This window comes from Fukomys damarensis, unplaced genomic scaffold, assembly GCF_012274545.1.
Source record: "Fukomys damarensis isolate Sample0158 unplaced genomic scaffold, DMR_v1.0_HiC HiC_scaffold_27, whole genome shotgun sequence".
In the NCBI taxonomy this organism is placed as follows: domain Eukaryota; kingdom Metazoa; phylum Chordata; class Mammalia; order Rodentia; family Bathyergidae; genus Fukomys; species Fukomys damarensis.
In genome coordinates, this window is record NW_022900939.1 from 385,717 (window position 1) to 403,912 (window position 18,196).

Genomic DNA, 18,196 nt, shown 5'->3' on the forward strand with positions numbered 1-18,196 from the left:
GCTGCTGGATCACACTAATGTCCCGTGTTCTCTGTCCCTCCCCAGGTCCGGGCAGGATCTTGGGGCGGCAGGTGGTGCAAGAGGTGGGTTTGCACATGGGAGGTTTTCAGACGCGAGCGTGGTCGGCAGCGTCAGGTCCTCACCGGTCCTGCGGGGTCCGCACGAGGCCCATTAGATGTGACATCCCTGCGGGAACGGAGCTAAGGCCACTGGTGTGCGCTTGCATCTTCTGAGAACCCGCCTCCGTCACCCGGCCCCACTCGCAGGGATCTATCTCCCGCTTCCCCAACCCTACCGGGGTCCCCTTCCTCTCTCCCTCCACCTCGAGGGAGCCCGTGACACCTCAGACCCTGGGCGGAGGTGGTGGCGGCGGCTTTTCAGGCGTTTCTCACACTTTTCCTCCACCCTCTGCACCGCCCATCTAGCGGGGTTCCAATTGGCTGGTTGCACCTAGGGGTGGGCCAATCAAGAGTTCCACTACGCAGGCCGGCCCCACCTCTTTCTGCGTCTGTGCTACTGGATGAGAAAATGTGCGTACGCCGTCTGTGCCGTCCTCACTTTCCGGCTGTTGCTTCCCGACGGCTCTCCCCTCCCCCTACCGGTTTACTTTACGGCAGCGGTGGAGCCCCACCCCCTTTCTCTGCGGAATCACCATGGCGGCTGGGGTGAGTTTGCCAGCTTCGGTGAGCCGGTTCCCCCTATCCGTCGCCATCCTGTTATCAGGAGGGGTCGGGCACTACCTGAGGCGCTCTGCAGCCAAATGGGCGGCTGGCCCAAGTCTGCAGTCCGCCGTGTGGGAGAGCAAGGGTGCTAAGGCCCGCGGAGAGTGACCCGGGTGGGCTCTGGGCGGGGGCAGGCCGGGTCCGCGCCCCCGGCCTTGCAGAAGCGATCACTCTCCTCTTCGCGTGAAAAGAGGGCGCTGGCTAGGCGGACGGAACTCCTGCGATCGATTGGCGGGGACACAACGAGGAGTCTGGGGTCGTCCTGGGAGGTCGGGCCGGTGGCTGCGGGCCCTGCTGAGCAGGTGTGGAGGAGACCGCACCGAAAAGGAGCCGGCATGCGGGCTGGGTAGAGGGAGCCTCTGGGTCCCGACATCTGTAGACCGCAGTGGGGCGGCCGGCCGAGTAAGACGCGGCCTCCGAGAAATGAATGAAATGCGGCTCTGAGGAGGCAGGGGAGTCGGGTGCAGCCAGAAGTTGCAGTGTCCGGAGATGCGCTTGAGGGGCGGAGGTGTCCTCAGGGAAGGTCGGCAGCGAGCTTTTTTTAGTAGCCGGTTTGCAGTTCAGTTCTCCGTGTTGCAGGGGAGTCTTGTTACACTGGGCAAACACCGAAAGGCTTGGTTCTCCAGAGGGAGGAGTCGCTGTGGAGGGGGTGATGTCCTTCGGGAGGGCCTCCTGGGGGCATTCAGGACTGGGGCCCTCTCTTCACTTGATTCCGCTCTTCTCGTGCAGACCCTGTACACATACCCTGAAAACTGGAGGGCCTTCAAGGCCCTCATCGCTGCTCAGTACAGCGGGGCTCAGATTCGCGTGCTCTCCGCACCACCCCACTTCCACTTTGGCCAAACCAACCGCACCCCTGAATTTCTCCGCAAATTTCCTGCCGGCAAGGTGAGTGGGGAGGTGGACGAGGTTTTTAGCCCTGAGAACTCCAGGAGCCCTAGCATTCTGCCAAACTAGAGATAGATAGCCTGCATCTTTAAAATGAAGGGAGCTTCACAATTTAGAGACTTCAGAAGTTCTGAGATCGTTTGTGTCCGAGATCATTGTAGATCCACGTGTAGTTGTCTAGAATAATATAGGATATTCAGTGACTATACAATTAAGAGGTCGGATTTGTATTTGTGGGTGTCATTAATGCAAGTATACTAAATGTCTATTAAGAGCGGGATTCTTGAGCTGGGGACTTAACTCAGTGGTTCCAGTGCCTGCCTTTCAAGCGCAAGGGCCTGAGTTTGATCCCCGGTACAAAAAAAAAAAAAAAAAAAAAAAAAAACAAAACAAAAAAAAAAAAAAAAAAAAAACACACACACAAAAAACAACAACAACAAAATAGAATATGCCGGGCATGGTGGCGCACGCCTGTAATCCCAGCAGTCAGGAGGCTGAGGCAGGAGGATCACTCTGAGTTTGAGACCAGTCTGGGCTGTACAGTGAGTTCCAGGGCAGTCTGAACTACATCGTGAGACCCTGTCTCAAAAAAAAAAAAACAAAAAAAAAGAGTGGGATTCTTACCCCACAGACTATGGAGCTAGGTAAATGAGAGGGGAGGAGGTCAAGTTACCTGTAGGTCACCTCCTGGTCACTGGCAGTGATGCACACATGAATGTGAGACTTGGATCCTGGCCTTCTTATTTGATTGAGGGACTTTATTCAGGTAGCTATGGATTCATATTACAGGGCTTAGCAAGTGATTGAAGCATTTTTGGTTTCTGAGTTTCAGGCAGTGACTGTCATGAGCTTGAATACTAACAGCCGTCAGTCTTAACAATATGTAAATACTTGTGCCTAAAACTTTTCAGCTCCTGGAATTGGCCAATGAAAAATCCTTGTGTATCTAATTTTACCTTTCGTCTCTGTCTCCAGGTTCCAGCATTTGAGGGCGATGATGGGTTCTGTGTATTCGAGAGCAACGCTATTGCTTACTATGGTAAATTGGGGGAACTGGAGGGCCTGGCAGTGGGGGTGCAGGAGAATATGAGGGTGCTGTGGTGGACAGGAGAAGTGTGGGGTTGCCGTGGTGTCAACAGGACCCCAAAGTCCTTATCTTTGTTCCTGGCCTCCACAGTGAGCAACGAGGAGCTCCGGGGAAGAACCCCAGAGGCGGCTGCCCAGGTGGTGCAGTGGGTGAGCTTTGCTGACAGCGACATCGTGCCTCCTGCCAGCACCTGGGTGTTTCCCACCTTGGGTATCATGCACCACAACAAGCAGGTGAACTGGGGAGAAGCAGGACAACATTGGCGTGGGTGTTGGCAAGTGTGCAGGAGCAGCCTACTGTGCCAGCCTCAGAGTGATGTGGCTACTTGGGTTCTTGGCAGACTAGCAGAGGTGGTGCCAGGCTGAGGGATCAGAGGTGAGATTTCTGCTGTAGGAAGGTTGGACCAGACAGAAGAGTGCCTAAAGTTTAGCTTTCTGTGTGGTGCATTTGAATAGATCCAAACAGTGGCCCCACTGAGAAGGTCAGGGTGACCAGGGCTTCTCAGCCACATTAGCGGAGGGCTTGGTATCATCTGCTGAGTTGGGTGATTTGAATCAACAGGCTACCGAAAATGCAAAGGAGGAGGTGAAGCGTGTGCTGGGGCTGCTGGATGCCCATTTGAAAACCAGGACCTTTCTGGTGGGCGAGAGAGTGACGCTGGCCGACATCACTGTTGTCTGTACTCTGCTGTGGCTCTACAAACAGGTATGTTCCCAGGCTCTGAAAGCAGCAGGCAGGGTGGGGACCTCCTGGTGACCCAGGACAGGTGCCACCTTGCCCAGGCCCCACACAGTGCTCTGCTGTCTGGTTTCTGTTTGGCTGCTACACACCGGAGCTGTGGGTCTCATGCGTGGTGTTTGCTGATAAGGGTAGAAGGGTTGTAGCCCCTTTTTTCCTCTGATCTGTAGAATTGGGGTGATAATGCTGTGTGTAGGTCATTGGGTCAGAAAAGAATGCTGCGTGGACTGCTCTGGACCTGTTCTGGTCTGCATTAGTGGTGTGGTGTAGCAGTTAAAGCACCTACTGTGTGCCAGACCTCCAGGTCAAAGAGAGTACTATGCAGGGTCCTCCGAATGCTAACACGGGCTATGGGGAAGGAAAAATTGTAACCCGCCCATAGCACATAGCCATTCAGTGCTGGAGCTGAACTTGAACATAAGTACATCAGAGCCAGATGGGCATGGTGGAACACATCTGCAGCCTCAGCATTCTGAGAGGCTGAGGCAGGAGGATCTCAAGCTCAGGCCCAGTCTAGGCAATTTTGCAAGATCCTGTTTCAAAAAGGGCTGGGGATGTAGTTTAGTGCAAAGGTGCTAGGATCCATCCCCACTACAGTAAAAAGTTTTCATATATATGTTGTGTATGGCCAGGTTCTGCAGAATTGGCCCTCCTGACTTGTGTTTCGCCTAAATGAAAGCAGTGAGTTCTTCCTCAAGCTAAGGTTAATCTAAGGGACCAGCTGATACTCTAAATTGGTTATTTCTTTCATTTTTTGAGATGAGTCTCATTGTGTAGTTGTGTAGTTCAGGCTAGCCTTGAACTGTGTAGCCCAGCTGGCCTGGAACTGAAGGTGATCCTCCTCCCTCAGCCTCCCAAGTGCTAGGATTACAGGTATGTGCCACCATGCCTGCCTATTCTTTCTGTGTGTTTTTTGTTTGTTTTTGTTTTGTTTTTCAGTAGTGCTGGAGAGTGAACCCAGTGTCTTCTGCATGTTAGGCAAATGACACTGAACTACATCCAGCTTAGATTTTGTTTTGTGTCTGTATGGATATTGTTTTGTGTGTGTTTGTTTTGTTTTGGTACTGGGGATCAAACTGCCTTGTGAGGCAGGCGCTAGAACCACTGAGCTGACAGGTAGCACCTTGTTTTTTGTTTTTTTTTTGAGATAGGGTCTCACTGTATAGTTGAGACTGACCTGGAACTCACTGTGTAGCCCAGGCTGGTCTCAAACTCACAGCGATCCTCCTGCCTCAGCCTCCCAAGTGCTGGGATTACAGGCGTGCACCACCACGCCTGGCCTGGGTAGCACCTTGTTTTTTGAAAAGACTGGGTCTTGCTGTGTAGTCCAAGCTGGTTTTAAATTTGTGATCCTCCTGCCTTAGTCTCTTGAGTGCTGGGATTCAGGTGTCACCCATCCCAGCTCTGTGGGGCTTGATGACAGGGTGCGTGTAGTCACTGTAGAAGATAGATTGATAGATGCCCGTGGTGTTTTGCTTTCTTTCTTAGTATAATAGGCACTGTTTTAGCTGGTAGTGCCGGCTATCAAACTCACTGCTTATGCGTGCTAGGGAAACACAGCTGCTGAGTTGCATCCTTGGCCCAAAATAAGTACTGTGCTTTTATAGCTACTTTATGTTTGTTTTTGTACTGGGGATTGGATTGAACTCAGGACCTCACACTTGCCAGGCAGTTACTGTGCTGCTGAGCTACATCCCTGGCCCAAACCATTGAGTTGTGCTTTTTGTTTTGGTGGTGGTGGTGCTGGGGATTGAACTCAGGACCTTGTGCTTGTGAGGCAGGCGCGATGCCACAGAGCTGAATCCCCAGTCCTTTGTTTTTTTTGAAGCAGGGTCTTACTATGTAGCCCAGACTGGCCTTAAACTTGGTTACTTCTCCCCAGTTTTGGGATTACAGGCTGTGTCACCATGCCTGTTTTAGTCCCAACTCTTTTTGGTATCACCGGGGATTGAACCTAGGGTCTTTACACTGAGCTGCATTCACAACCCACTTTTACTTTGAGACAGGGTTTTGCTCTGTTGCTTTTCCCAGACTGAACTGAGCTGATCTATCCTCCCAAGAGCTGAGGTTACAGGTGTGCGCCACTGCTCAGCTGCCCGCGCTGTTATAGTAAATAGAGCATCCCTTAAAGTGGACTGGGTTTCAAGGAAAGATTTAGACAAGAACAGGAAGTAGTTGACCCTGCATGGGAAGGTGACACACAGAGAGGAGCCTGGGGACAGCTCAGGTGGAGGAGGGGCTGGGTTCCTGAGCTCCGGCTTGAATCTCTTCAGGGCCTCTCCCTCCTGTGACTGTTTCCTCTCTTACTCGCCCAGGTCTTGGAGCCTTCCTTCCGCCAGGCCTTTCCCAACACCAATCGCTGGTTCCTCACCTGCATTAACCAGCCCCAGTTCCTCGCAGTGCTGGGGGAGGTGAAGCTCTGTGAGAAGATGGCCCATTTCGATGGTGAGTTGAGGTTGAGGAACTCCAGGCAGGGCCAGAGTACACTTGCTGTCAGCCCCTTGATGTGCTGTCAGAATATAGAGTGTTACCCATGGTACCGTGTTAAGAGATCTTTTCATCTAAGGACAGGCTCATTTGCATCAAAGTAAGGAATCCTAGCTTTCCGGTATGGGGGCCCCCTTGGATTTCTGTGTCAGGACTCGGGTCCAGGTGCTCATTGGGCCCACTGTTGTGTTGCCTCTTATTCCCTGGATATTCATGCTGCTGCCCTCCCCTTCCCCAGCTAAGAAGTTTGCAGAGAGCCAGCCCAAGAAAGAGACCCCACGGAAAGAGAAAGGCTCACGGGAAGAAAAGCAGAAACCCCAGGCTGAACGGAAAGAGGAGAAGAAGGCAGCTGCCCCGGCCCCTGAGGAGGAGCTGGATGAGTGTGAGCAGGCGCTGGCTGCTGAGCCCAAGGCCAAGGACCCCTTTGCACACCTGCCTAAGAGGTGAGGTGGCCGGGCATGCTCTTGTTCTGGGTGTGTTGTCGGTCAACTAGCCCTGGAAGTTTAGGTTCTAGGAAGTCGAAAGGTGGATTTTGCTCTTAAAACAAAGCAGCCTTGAGCTGGGGATTTAGCTGAGTTGTTCTGCTGCCTGCCTTGCAAGCACAAGGATCCGAGTTTGAGTTTGATCCCTGTACCAAAACAAAACAAAAAGCAGCCTCAAGCCAGGCGTGGTGGCACACGCCTATAATCCCAGCACTCAGGAGGCAGAGGCAGGAGGATTGCCTCAAGTTCAAGGCTAGCCTGACTACAAAGTGAGACCCTGTCTCAAACCCCCCCCCCCCAAAAAAAAAGAGAGAGAAAAGAGCAGCCTCATTAGCTTATTATCAGGAAAGTAGGAATCCAGTTTCAGATCCATTCAGTCTTTGGGGACATTGGTACAAGAGGGCAGGAGCTTGAGCTCAAGCTTTGCTCTTGATGAGGACCTGAAGGCAAAAGGAGGAAGTATAGGCTGTAGAGTAAAATGCTTCCTTTACCCATTGCTGGATAGACCAGGCAGGTTACTAAGAGAAAGGCCGCTTGATATCTGTCTTGTCCATTAATAAAATCAGGTCTTTGAGCCCCCCGAGAGGAGGAGGTAGGTGGGGTGTCATCTGTGTCCTCTTTCTGGGGTCTTGCTGTGTTGGCCAGTCTGGCCCCCCACCTCAGCCTCCACAGCTTCAGGGGTGCTGCACCTGCTGAGAAGAGATTTGGTGTGGCGGGTGAGGTGGGTGCCATTTCTTGCCTGGCGCTCTGGCACAGTTGTGACTCCGGATTCATTTACTGGGAGTTGAAATGAGCATTCTGAGCATCCAAGCTGTGGTCTGCTCACAGCTGTGTCCATGCCCTGCCCTGCTTTTCTGAGCCACTGTCCACTCTCTGTGAGTCTGTTGAGCTGGGGTTCTGCCTGTTCCGTTCTGTGATGGTCTCCACCCCAGTACTGGGAATTAGAGCCAGGCCGCTGTGCCGGCTCTGATGGGCGGCCCTGATGTGGCTCTGATGCCGGCTCTGATGTGGCGCCTGGGCATTGTCTGCATTCATAGTGCTGAGGTTGGAGCCCAGGGCCATGCTGGAGCATGCAGGGAGAGCTGCTAGGGTAGTGTGAATGGTGTGGTGGGCTGGAGATGTTCACAGGCTGTATTCTGTATTCTGGATGGAAAAAATGGGCAACAGCTTTATAATCTTGTATAGATGTCCATTCTCTTTTGGAGACTAGGTCTCACTTTGTTCTCCCACGTTGGCCTCATATTTTTGGGTCAGACAAGCTTCTTGTCTCAGCCTCCCAGGGATCTGCAGCTACTAAACTGTATTTGTTACATGCCTTGTGGATTTTTTTTTTTAACCAGTGATCAAAGTTTGGACCTTGTGTCCTGCGAGGTGGGCGAGGGGTTGTTTATTTATTTATCTATTTATTTGGTACTGGCGATTGAACTCAGGTCCTTGTGCTTTCGAGGTAGGTGGTAGCACCACTGAGCTTAATCTCCAACCTGAGGGGATGTTTATTAATGCCTATTTATTGCATTGCCATGATGCCTTTCTGGGTTGCTAAAAGTGCTTTTTTTCTCCAGACTCTTACTTTCCCCTGGTTATTAAAAGTTAGGGATTGCCAGGCGTGGTGGCGCACACCTATAATCCCAGCACTTGGAGGCTGAGGCAGGAGGATCGCTGTGAGTTCGAGACCAGCCTGAGCTACGTAGTGAGTTCCAGGTAATTCTCACTCCATAACGAGACCCAAAGTTAGGGATTAATTTCTGTGGCACTGGGAGTACAAGCCAGAGCCTTCACCCTGAGCTACATCCTCTGCCCTTTTCATTTTGAGGCAGCATCTTGCTCACTTGCTGAAATGCCCATGCTGTGCTCAAACCTGCATTCCTCCCACCTCAGCCTCCCAGCATACTGTGGTTACAGGTTTGTGCCACCAATGTTCACAGTGCACGATCTTCATGATATGCTAGGGAGTAGATTCCTGTTCTTCACATACCTTGATTATTTTTATTCCTTTTCCATCTTCCTCCCGCCATCTCATCCCCTTCCCCATTATTATTATTTTAGCTCACATCTGTGACATGCAGTGATTACATTGATTGTGCATAGCTGGTGTGTCTACATGACCCATCTTGTATCTTTTTATTTTCTCTCCCTCCTCCCAACTGACACTTCTTAGTTGTCTTGGCATTTGCAAAAGATCTATTTCTATTGGCTTTTTATTTTGTTCTTTACTTTTCTTTACACTTTGGATTTCTCATATGGAGAAACCATGCAGTCAATATTGAAGCTTGTGTGCTGGATTTATTTCATTTAACATTGTTTTCAAGGTACATCTGTTTTTTGACAAGTGTCTTGAAATCATCCTTTTTATGGTAAAGTGGTGCTCCATTGTGTGGAGGCATCATGTCTTTACCCATTCACTCCCTGAGATTGTTAGTATCATAGAAGAGATGCTGTCCTAAGGAGGCTGTGGTACAGTCTGGGGCGTGATTCCACTAAGCATGTCTCTGTGTCTGATGCCTGGAGAGACAGGTGTGCAGGCCTCGGGTGTGGACAGCAATCATAGCAGCTCTGGGTGTAGGGAGAGCCTTGGATGTGCATGGGCAGGGTGTGAGTGTGGACAGTCATGTGGTGGTATGGAGTGCGGGACACTTACCCTGTTTGCTAACTAATCCTGGAGCAGCTGTGCACAGGGTTTAACACCCGGACTGGTGAGGCAGGCTGCACATCCTTCAGTGGATGGCAGTGTAGCCACCAGGGTGTCTGCAGGGTGTGTTTTGTAGTCTGCTCTGGTATTAGCAGCTGTAAGGCAGAGAACCACACATCTTCAGAAAATCAGAAGCCAAAGAAGACGTAAAAATGTGAATTAGTAGCTAGGTGTAGTAGCACATGGCTAATCCCAGCGCTTTGGGAGGCTGAGGCAAGACTGTAAGTTCAGACCCAGCCTGAGCAACTTAGTAGTTTAGCAAAATTGTCTCAAAAAGCAAAAGGAACACAAGGTCCTGAGTTTGATCCCTGGTACTGCAAAAGAAAAAAAAAAAAAAAGTAGGGCTGGGGATTTAACTCAGGGGTGCCCCACCTGCCTGAGTTCATGAGTTCAGTCCACAGTACTGGGGGTAGGGGGAGTAGTTTGGGGTATGTAGCTGTTTGTGAAGGTCCTATGTGCGAACCCCAGTACTGCAAAAAGAAAAGTGCTCGTTCTTGCTCACTGATGTACATGGTGTTCTGTAGGCAGCATGTGTTTGTATAATGGGGAAGAAGGAGCCACGGGGGTGCGTGGGGTTGGGGCAGATAGCTTTTCAGTGCCCACTTCTGGACAGGGACTGGAGGCCAGGGTGTGGGTTCAGGCTGAGGCCCTGGCCTTCCTGCCTCCGGGTGAGTCAGTTACTGAACTGGGAGGACAGTGGCCTGGAGGAGTCCCAGCTCCTGGCTCCAGGTCTCCACCTGGGGGCAGCAGTGGGCCATGCTGTGCCTGGCTTGCAGGCGTGGGTCCTGGCCTGTGCAGTCCCACCCTCCCTGTGCCAGGCATACATGGCAGAGGAGCTAGTGGGCCTCTGTGGCGCTCCTCAGCCATGTGCTTCTAGGATCATGAGTTTTACAGGAAAACATGGTAAGCTCTTGGCTGGCAGCTGCCATCCCTACTCGCCTCACGATGTGTCCTCTTCCCTAAGCACCTTTGTGTTGGATGAGTTTAAGCGGAAGTACTCCAATGAGGACACTCTCTCTGTGGCACTGCCGTATTTCTGGGGGCACTTCGACAAGGACGGCTGGTCCCTGTGGTTCGCCGAGTACCGCTTCCCAGAAGAGCTCACCCAGACCTTTATGAGCTGCAACCTCATCACTGGTGAGAAGGAAGGGCACTGCCAGGGGTGAGGGGCCCGGCAGGAACTGGGGTTCCCAGTGGTGTCCTCTGCCCTTAGGAATGTTCCAGCGGCTGGACAAGCTGCGGAAGAATGCCTTCGCCAGTGTCATCCTCTTTGGCACCAACAACAGCAGCTCCATCTCGGGAGTCTGGGTCTTCCGGGGCCAGGAACTGGCCTTTCCGGTGAGGTGGGGCGGGGCGGGCCGGGCCGGGCCAGGCTGGGTCTGGTCTTGCTCTGACCCCTTTCTGGCCTCCCCTAGCTGAGTCCAGACTGGCAGGTGGACTATGAGTCATACACGTGGAGGAAGCTGGACCCCAGCAGTGAGGAGACGCAGACGCTGGTGCGCGAGTACTTTTCCTGGGAGGGGGCCTTCCAGCACGTGGGCAAAGCCTTCAACCAGGGCAAGATCTTCAAGTGACCGTCACTTTCACCACCCGGCCACCCGCACCTGGCCCTCGGGGAGGTGGGGCCATTAAAGGAAACTGAACATTGAACCTTTGGCTGTCTGCCTTTGGGGGGGCACCTTGTGACTGCAGAGATGTGAGGTGGGATTTCAAGTCTCTCCAGGGAAAGGGGTGAGTGCCTGTGATGCACACAGGAGCCAGATGGTGTGGTGGTGTCAGGTGCTGGTCCCAGGAGCCCCTCCCCATCATGCCCTCCAGTGTCCAAGTCCTTGAGTGAGTGGTGTGCTGCACGGCACCCAATGCTTTGGCAGTCTTTCGGTTACTGACAGTGCCTGGGCTTGGGTCCCTGCTGTGTCAGAGGGGTGGGACTGTGAGGCTCCCTTGTTGCCCACAGCCCGGGATGCTCCCTTCTGGTTGGTTGAGCTGACAGATGTGTTACAGGACTGGGGCAGGGAGGCCTTATCCTCCTCAGGGTTTCCGACCCTAGCTTGTGGGCCTCGCCCATTGTGGTCAGCCCTGGGCTGGGTTCCTGCATCCATTGAGGAAGGAACAGGTGCTTGGACTGCAGGCGCCTGTGGTGTCACTGCACCTGTTAGGACCTCAGTGCTCATAACTTACCCAGTGCCCTGCCCAGATCAAGATGGCTGCTTTTCCCTTTTATATCCTTTCTTAGAGATTCTTGCCATTCTGATTGTCTTTCCAAAAGAAAGCACTGAAGGTCTCCATAAAATTAACAGCTCGAGTTAGAATCTGTAAAAGAGACAGGAGGGTGCATGCCAGTAATCCCAGCCACTCTGAAGGCCGAGACAGGAGAAGATGGCAAGTTCGACAGCTTGGCAATTTAGCAAAGCCCTGTGTCAAAAAGGGTCGGCAATGTATGTAACTTAGTGGTAGCCATGCCCTGGGTTAAGTCCTCGAGGCTGAACAAGTCTGATTCACACTTGAGGCAGATGCAGAAACAGATGCATCGTCCACCTCTGGTTCGCCAGGCACTGGAGCTGGCAGCAGACAGGCCCCCCTTGAGGGGCAGGGCGCTGTGGACAGCAACAGCTGCGGCCTGCTATCCTGCCGGGATGGGTTGGTTCCTGCTCCCCTTGGACCGCGTCCAGCGGGATCTCCCCAAGCCCAGAGCCCCGGCTTCTTGCCTGCCTCGCCAAACCTGTCCTCCGCAGCCTGGATTCCGTTTCCCACCACACCCCTTGTGCAATCTTTGCCCTCATCCCCAGGAGCTGCAGCTTTGGGCCGAGGAGACGGCGGCGTTGTGCAAGATTTATTTTGGGGCCTGGCGGAGCGCGAAGGCCTGTGCAGGCCCTGCCGCCTCTACCCTGGGTGGCCAGGAAGGAGGCTGAGGGGCTGGGCTGGAGCCCTCTCCTCCAGTGAGAGTACAGCGGCAGATGGGGCGCGAGAAGGGGAAGCGCATCTGGACTTGTTTCCGCCTGCTCGCCCAAACCTGAGTCCCCAGCCTGGCCACAGGGGCCCGCCCTTCCCGGTCTGGGTAGCCAATTGGAGGCCGGTCCCGTGGGTGTAGGTAGCCAATCGGAGCCTGCGCCCGAGGACGTCTGCGGTTGCTGGACAGTTTTCCTTGCATGCCAAGGGAGCGCGTGCAGTGCAGCACCCTTCGTGTGCCCACTGTGCAGGGCGGGCTGGGGGCGGGGCCGGGGGGAAGAGAAGGGCAGTGGGGGCGGGTCAGCGGCTGAGAACAGCAGTAATCTCGGGAAAACCTGAAGAATGAGGGAAGGAGGAGTTTCTGCGCTTACGGGGAAGTAGCAGGACCTCCTGGGGGATGAGAACAGCTAATCTCGGGAAAACCTGAAGAATGAGGGAAGGAGGAGTTTCTGCGCTTACGGGGAAGTAGCAGGACCTCCTGGGGGAGGCTGGGGCTGAGCTGGAGCTGCAGCTGCAGACAGGATCCTCGCTGAACCCAGCGTGAGGGCCAGGCCAGGCCCGGGTCAGCTGTGGACCAGCAGATGCTGGCTGCTAGCAGCTATTTATTTCAGCTTCGTTGGTAATCTGCTTGAGTCACTTATTTAAAACATTAAAAGCCTTTAAAGTTCTTCCAAGAAAGACCTGCTGCTGCTGTCCCAGGGTCAGAACCACCCTCCAGCTGCCCAGAATGCTCCAAATGTGCCACTTCCCCTTAGGGAAGGAGGCAGCATGGGAGGCCCCGCCCAGATACCCCTGAGGCTGGGCCTGCTCTCAGATCCAAAGCCTTCAGGCCTCCCTCCCTCGGTGTAGGCAGGCTCCTGGGTGATGTGGGGACTGTGGTGCCTGGCTGTGGCCTGGGGGCCCACCTTGTTCCTCTGTGGCTCCTGAAAGGTTAGCGAAGCGGCCGCCTGTTCCCATCACTCTGCCCTGATCTGTCTGGCACTGTTCCCCGAGGCCGTCATCTTGCTCCAGCAGGATTCCTGGGATGTCCCAGTCCCCCAGCACCCAGGGACTTCGGGAGGGGACACTGGCTGGGGAGTGGCCAAGGTTCCTCTGAAAAGGGCGCGGGCCTGGGCAGGTGTGGCCTCTCGGCCACCACCCCATGGCCTTGGCCCTCCCTGCCCCACGCCCCTCTTTGTTTTCCTGGTTTCCTCAGGATCCCGAAGGCGGGGCTGGACCTGTTGACTTTCCCTTTTTTACACAATGGCTTGGGCAGGGCAGAGGGGGTGGCCACTGTGAGGTTTGGCTCTGTCTGATGGGATCTTCGTGGAATGTGCTTCCCTCCAGGGGCCCTCCTAGCATGGCCATCGCCCCCGGGGAGGCCTCTGCTGCCTTAGCCCTTTGCAGCCTGGTTGGCTCTATGAGCAGTGGACAGGGCAGGGCTGGGGGTGGATGAGGGGGAACAGGTCAGAGCTAGGGTGGAGGGCACTGGAGTTGCCAAGGCTGGTGGGATAGTGGGACAGCGGAGCAGGCCAGGGAGGGAAAAACAAACACGGGGCTGCATCCTCTGGAAGTGGGCTGCTCGGGACTGGGAACTTGGCCAACGGTGTTGGGGACAGTCAGTGGATCCTGGCCATCACAGCTCCAAGGTGGTGCCACTTCCCTGGACTCCACTGGGTGGGACTGAGTCACTGTTAGGCCCGGGACACTTGTCTCACTCCCACTGTTGGGATGGGGAGTAGCTGACACATGCCCTCTGTCCCACCCTCCTTGTCCTGACTCATGCTCACAGAGTGTACCTGGCAGGGGCCTTCAGGCCTCCCACAGTCCCATATTTCACCTGTGAATGCAGGTGAGGGGATGGGACCAAGGGTGCATCCTGCCCCTGTGCTCTGGCTGAATGGTCACCTTTGCCCCTAGACCAGAGGAACTGGGGTGTGGGGCATACGGAGGGCACCCAGAAGCTCCCAATCCAGAGCCAGGGTGAGGAGCATGATGTGGAGCAGGCTTGGGCAGGGTGGGCTGCAGCAGTGCCATCCGGGTAGGCAGAGGGCACAGGGTGCAGCTGAGGCGGGGCTGCAGTGACGGGAACCTCAGCTATGCAGTGACTCAGGCTCAGGCCGCCCTGGCCTTCCTTCCCGCCCAGCCCGTTCGCCTCAGCCGAGTTTAGTAGTGGGTGAGGAGGGCGGTCTCCCTTCCCTGGGAGTCGGGGGCTGGGCAGAGGAAGCAGAGGGACAGCAAGAAGGCAGATTCCACGGAGGGGTGCGGAGGCTGCTGTCCCGGGTGGGGAGCCAGCTGGGTGGGGCCGCTCCTCCATTCCAGCGCCCTCCCGCAGCTCCGGTTTCCAGTTCAGCCTTCCAGCTCTACCCAGCCTGGTCTCTTCTGTCCTCCCTCCCTCCAGCCTTCCCAGCCCTGCAGTCCCTGCTGCCCCTTCTGTCCTCCTTTCAGCCTCATGCCACCCACACCCCCAGATGGGCTACCTGCCCTCCTTGGCACCCTTCCTTCCGGTTCTCCCGCCTGGAAGAGCTTTTTAGCCTTCCTCCTCCAAGCTGCGGGTCTCCGCCAGCTTGAACCTGGGCTGAGCCTCGAGATCCTAATGCCTGACAGGTTCCCACCTGACTAGTCATTCAGGAACCCTTTGGAATTCAGAGGTCTAATCCAGGCCGGGTAGCTCTGAGCTGGGGAAGGATGATTTATTTTATTTGACTCCCAGGTATTTGGTTAGGGTGGAGATTTTAGAGTTAGAGAACTGCTGAGGGAAGACTTAGGGTCCCAAAATTTAGGTTGCCCAGGAATTTGTTGTCTGGCCCAGGAACTGGAAGGATCGGGAGAGGCCTGTTTGGGAGGGCTGCTCACCCCAAGGCTGGCAAGGGGTGGGGATGGGTCCCCAAAGTCCCCAGTGGAGCCAAGAAGAGTCATTTCTGGACTACGGAGGAGGCCACACAGAAGGCTGCTCCTACGGTAGGGCTGTTTCTAGGGGCCAAAAGCAGGCCGCTCACTCGGCTTCCTGTCAGGGCCACACTTCAAACAGATTACCCACTGAGCTCCCTCCTCCTGGTTACACGCGGATTTCAGAGGAGGGGACCCTAAACTGAGAAATGACAGCAGCTGGAGGGAAGGGGATTCCCCTGGCCAGGGGCCTGCCCAGGAGCTCCCCTGGTGGGTACCATGGAAACGGGCATAATAGGAACCAAACAAAAGCCTGTTGCCTAGCAACAGAGGAGCTCAAGGTTCATCTCACACAGGCCCCTGCGTATTTCGGGGAACCCCAGAGGGAGTGTCACTCCTGGGGAAGCTGGGCTATCCCCACAATGACGACACGTGGCACTCAGGCAGGACTTCGTCAGGATGCCTGGAGGGGTGCAGAGGGCCAGCATGAGGACAGGGGCCTCCCTGTGTGGGCAGAGGTGCAAGAGGAAAGCCATGTTTAGACAGTTGCAGAATGTGGGGATGGTGGACACAGGTTTTCTTCACTGTTAGGATGGGGGGGGTCTCTTACAAAGTGTGCATATCTATGTGTTTGTGCACGCGTGTGTGTGTGAGCCTGTGTGTGCATGTCAGTTTGTATACGTGTGTGTGCATGTGCAGGGGCCCACAAGTACGGGAGTTGTTTCCTGGGCTGGGAGCTGGAAGCTGTGCCAATGGTGTGCAGAGCTCCTTGGAAAGAGCAAGGTCCCTGGGGCCAGTTACAACTAGAGTGCATTCACTTAAAATGTGCTCCTAGTTGGGTGTGCAATTACATACTTGTAATTGCAGCACTCTGGGAGGCTGAGGCAGGAGGGTCACAAGTTTGAGCCCAGCCTGTTACTTGTTGACTTAGTGAGACCCTGTCTCAAAAAATATGCAAAGGGCTGGGGGGTGCAACTCAGTGCAAAGGCCCTGAGTTCAATCCAAAATACTGCAAAATGAAAACAAACACCTATTCCTGGGGTCTGGAAGGGCAGCAGTGGTAGAACACATGTACCATGCAAGCATGAGGGTTCAGTCACCAGCCTCACAAAATCAAAAACCACTTAATGAATGAACACACACCCACACCCACACACTCCCTGTTCTAGTGGGAACACAGATCCTTGGCTTTGCCCACTGTGTGACTTAAGCAAATCACTCAGCCTGTCTGAGACCCTCCCCTTGCTGAGGGATAAGTGAGAACAGAACCTCTGCTGCACTGTATCCATGGGGTGGCTCTGGGGGAGGAGGGAGCGGCGGCTACAGCCCTGGGCAGAAAGGAAGGAAGAGAGAAAAGTCGAAGCTGCCAGTCTGTCTCCCCTCGCTGCACTGGACGCTCCCCTGGCGACCTGGGCACCCAGGTCTGGTCCAGCTGAGGGGCACCGTCTTTCCAGTCTCTGCGGTGACTTGGCCTCATCCTCCCTGTGGCCCACAACCCGCTCTCCCTTTTCTCCCATGCCTCCCCGCGTCTTTGCAGAGACTGTCACAGTGGCCTGTGTCACAGCACAGCTGTGCCTCTGAGAACCTAGGTGTAGATTAAGGAACAGGCACTGGGAAAACTCCTTCAAGAACCAAGTGATTCTTTTCAAAGTTACAGTCCAAGCGGTAGGGGCCTGGAGGGGGGCCTTTTCCCTTGACTCCCTGGTGTTGAAATTCCAAGGGCTGGGGCTGTGGGTGGTGGTTTGTATGACTTAGCTCTAGGGAGGCCTTGGGTTCTTCTCAGCATCCACAACATTGAAAAATAAAAACAAAACAACAAAGAGCCCCAGAGCCCCAGGGAGGTATTGATTTTTACTTGTAAGAGTGTCAGCAGAGATGATCCGGCCCTTTGTGTGACACAGCTAGCTCCAGGCCACTGTCTGCAAGGTGAGTTCAAGGGCAGCCTAGACCACATGGCAGACCCGGGTCTCAAGAAACCAGAAAAAAATTAAGAAAAGGTGTAGGAGGGCCGGGGATTTAGCTCAGTGGTTCTTGCTGCCTGCCTTACAAGCGCAAAGACCTGAGTTTGATCCCTGGTTCAAAACAACAACAACAACAACAACAACAACAACAACAACAGAATAACCCAATTAAAAAGCCGGGTGTGGTGGCGCACACCTGCAATCCCAGCACTTGAGAGGCTGAGGCAGGAGGATCGCTGTGAGTTTGAGACCATCCTGGGCTACACAGTGAGTTCCAGGTGAGTCACAACATAGTGAGGCCCTGTCTCAAAAAAACCAGGAAAAAAAAAAAAAAGAAAAAGAAAAAGAAAAGCTGTAGAAGACATTGTTAGAGAATAATAATTGGCTCTTGGTTTTTACTTTTAAAAAAATGTTCCAAAGTTTGAAAGTTTAGATCCTCTGGCTCCAGCACTTGTGCCAGTTATGTTTCTCACCTTCAGTACTAGGGGTCTAGGAGGCAGTGCAGATAAAAGTGGGGAGAGGCAGCTTCTTGGGGAGTCTGAGTCCCTGACAGTGCTTCTGAGTGTGCGGTGGGGCTGAGTCGCTAGCTGGATAGGATATGAGTGTGAAAGAACGCACAGATGCCCGGGGCTCTGCTGGGCCTTGTTTCTGCAAGTCTATACCCGTCTGCTTGCCTGTCCACGAGTGCGTGTCTGAGCCTGTCTGCACGTCTGCACGTCCACACGCGTGTCTGCGCACTGCGTGTCCTCCTCACGCCACCCCCAGTGGCTCTTCCCGCGCCCCTCCCCTCCCCCGACCCCGCTGGTAACTGGACCTGACCCGGCCCCCAGGCTGGCAAGGCTTCGGGCCGCTGGTATTTTTAGCCAGTAAACATGTTTGCCATTTCAGAGGACAGGGCCCACTCATGGGGCTCGGAGGAGGGCGCCCGGCCTGGTCCCCACGGGGAGGAGGGAGCCGGGCAGGGAGTGCCCACTGGGAGGCTCCGGGGACTCTGCGGAGATGAGAGGGTGTGGCGGGCTGCAGGCGGAGGCCCAGGCCGCACTGTCATTAGTATTTAATAAAATGTGCATACAGTTGAAAGTGGCTGTGGGAACTGACTGTAAAACCGGGGAGTTCAGAGTCCTGCAAAGGGGAAGACGGGGTAGCTGGGGACAGTGGGAGCTCGTGAGCAAGGTCTAGGGGGCCAGGGCTCTGGAGGCCAGGGGTCTGGGAAAGCAGGGCCTGCCGGGGTTGGGAGGCAGGGCCGGTGGGGTCAGAGGTGGGGGGCAGTGCCGTGGCGTGGCGCGTGGGCCGCTTGTCCGGTTGTTCCTGGCCTGCAGTAGGGGGCG

General features: G+C 54.6%; 1 protein-coding gene and 1 long non-coding RNA gene across 3 annotated transcripts; one reads left to right on the top strand and one right to left on the bottom strand.

Annotated features, from left to right (window-relative positions):
* The first annotated feature begins 566 nt into the window (after window positions 1-566).
* Eef1g (eukaryotic translation elongation factor 1 gamma) lies at window positions 567-10,743 on the top strand. 2 transcript variants are annotated; one of them, XM_010632993.2, is made up of 10 exons: window positions 567-665; window positions 1,452-1,610; window positions 2,586-2,649; window positions 2,788-2,930; window positions 3,259-3,402; window positions 5,751-5,880; window positions 6,161-6,365; window positions 10,058-10,230; window positions 10,307-10,431; window positions 10,509-10,743. In XM_010632993.2, exons 1-10 carry the CDS (start codon window positions 654-656, stop codon window positions 10,665-10,667), a joined length of 1,314 nt encoding a protein of 437 aa, XP_010631295.1. In that variant the 5' UTR covers window positions 567-653; the 3' UTR covers window positions 10,668-10,743. The 2 variants fall into 2 exon arrangements, with proteins under 2 accessions (XP_010631295.1, XP_010631294.1); XM_010632992.2 differs by having other exon boundaries at window positions 577-683.
* On the bottom strand, window positions 5,867-13,145 carry LOC104868285. Its single transcript, XR_781996.1, has 3 exons — window positions 12,945-13,145; window positions 11,272-11,403; window positions 5,867-5,944 (listed from the first exon to the last, which is right to left on the bottom strand). It is a non-coding gene; the product is annotated as an uncharacterized LOC104868285 (long non-coding RNA).
* Between the last annotated feature and the right edge of the window lie 5,051 nt (window positions 13,146-18,196).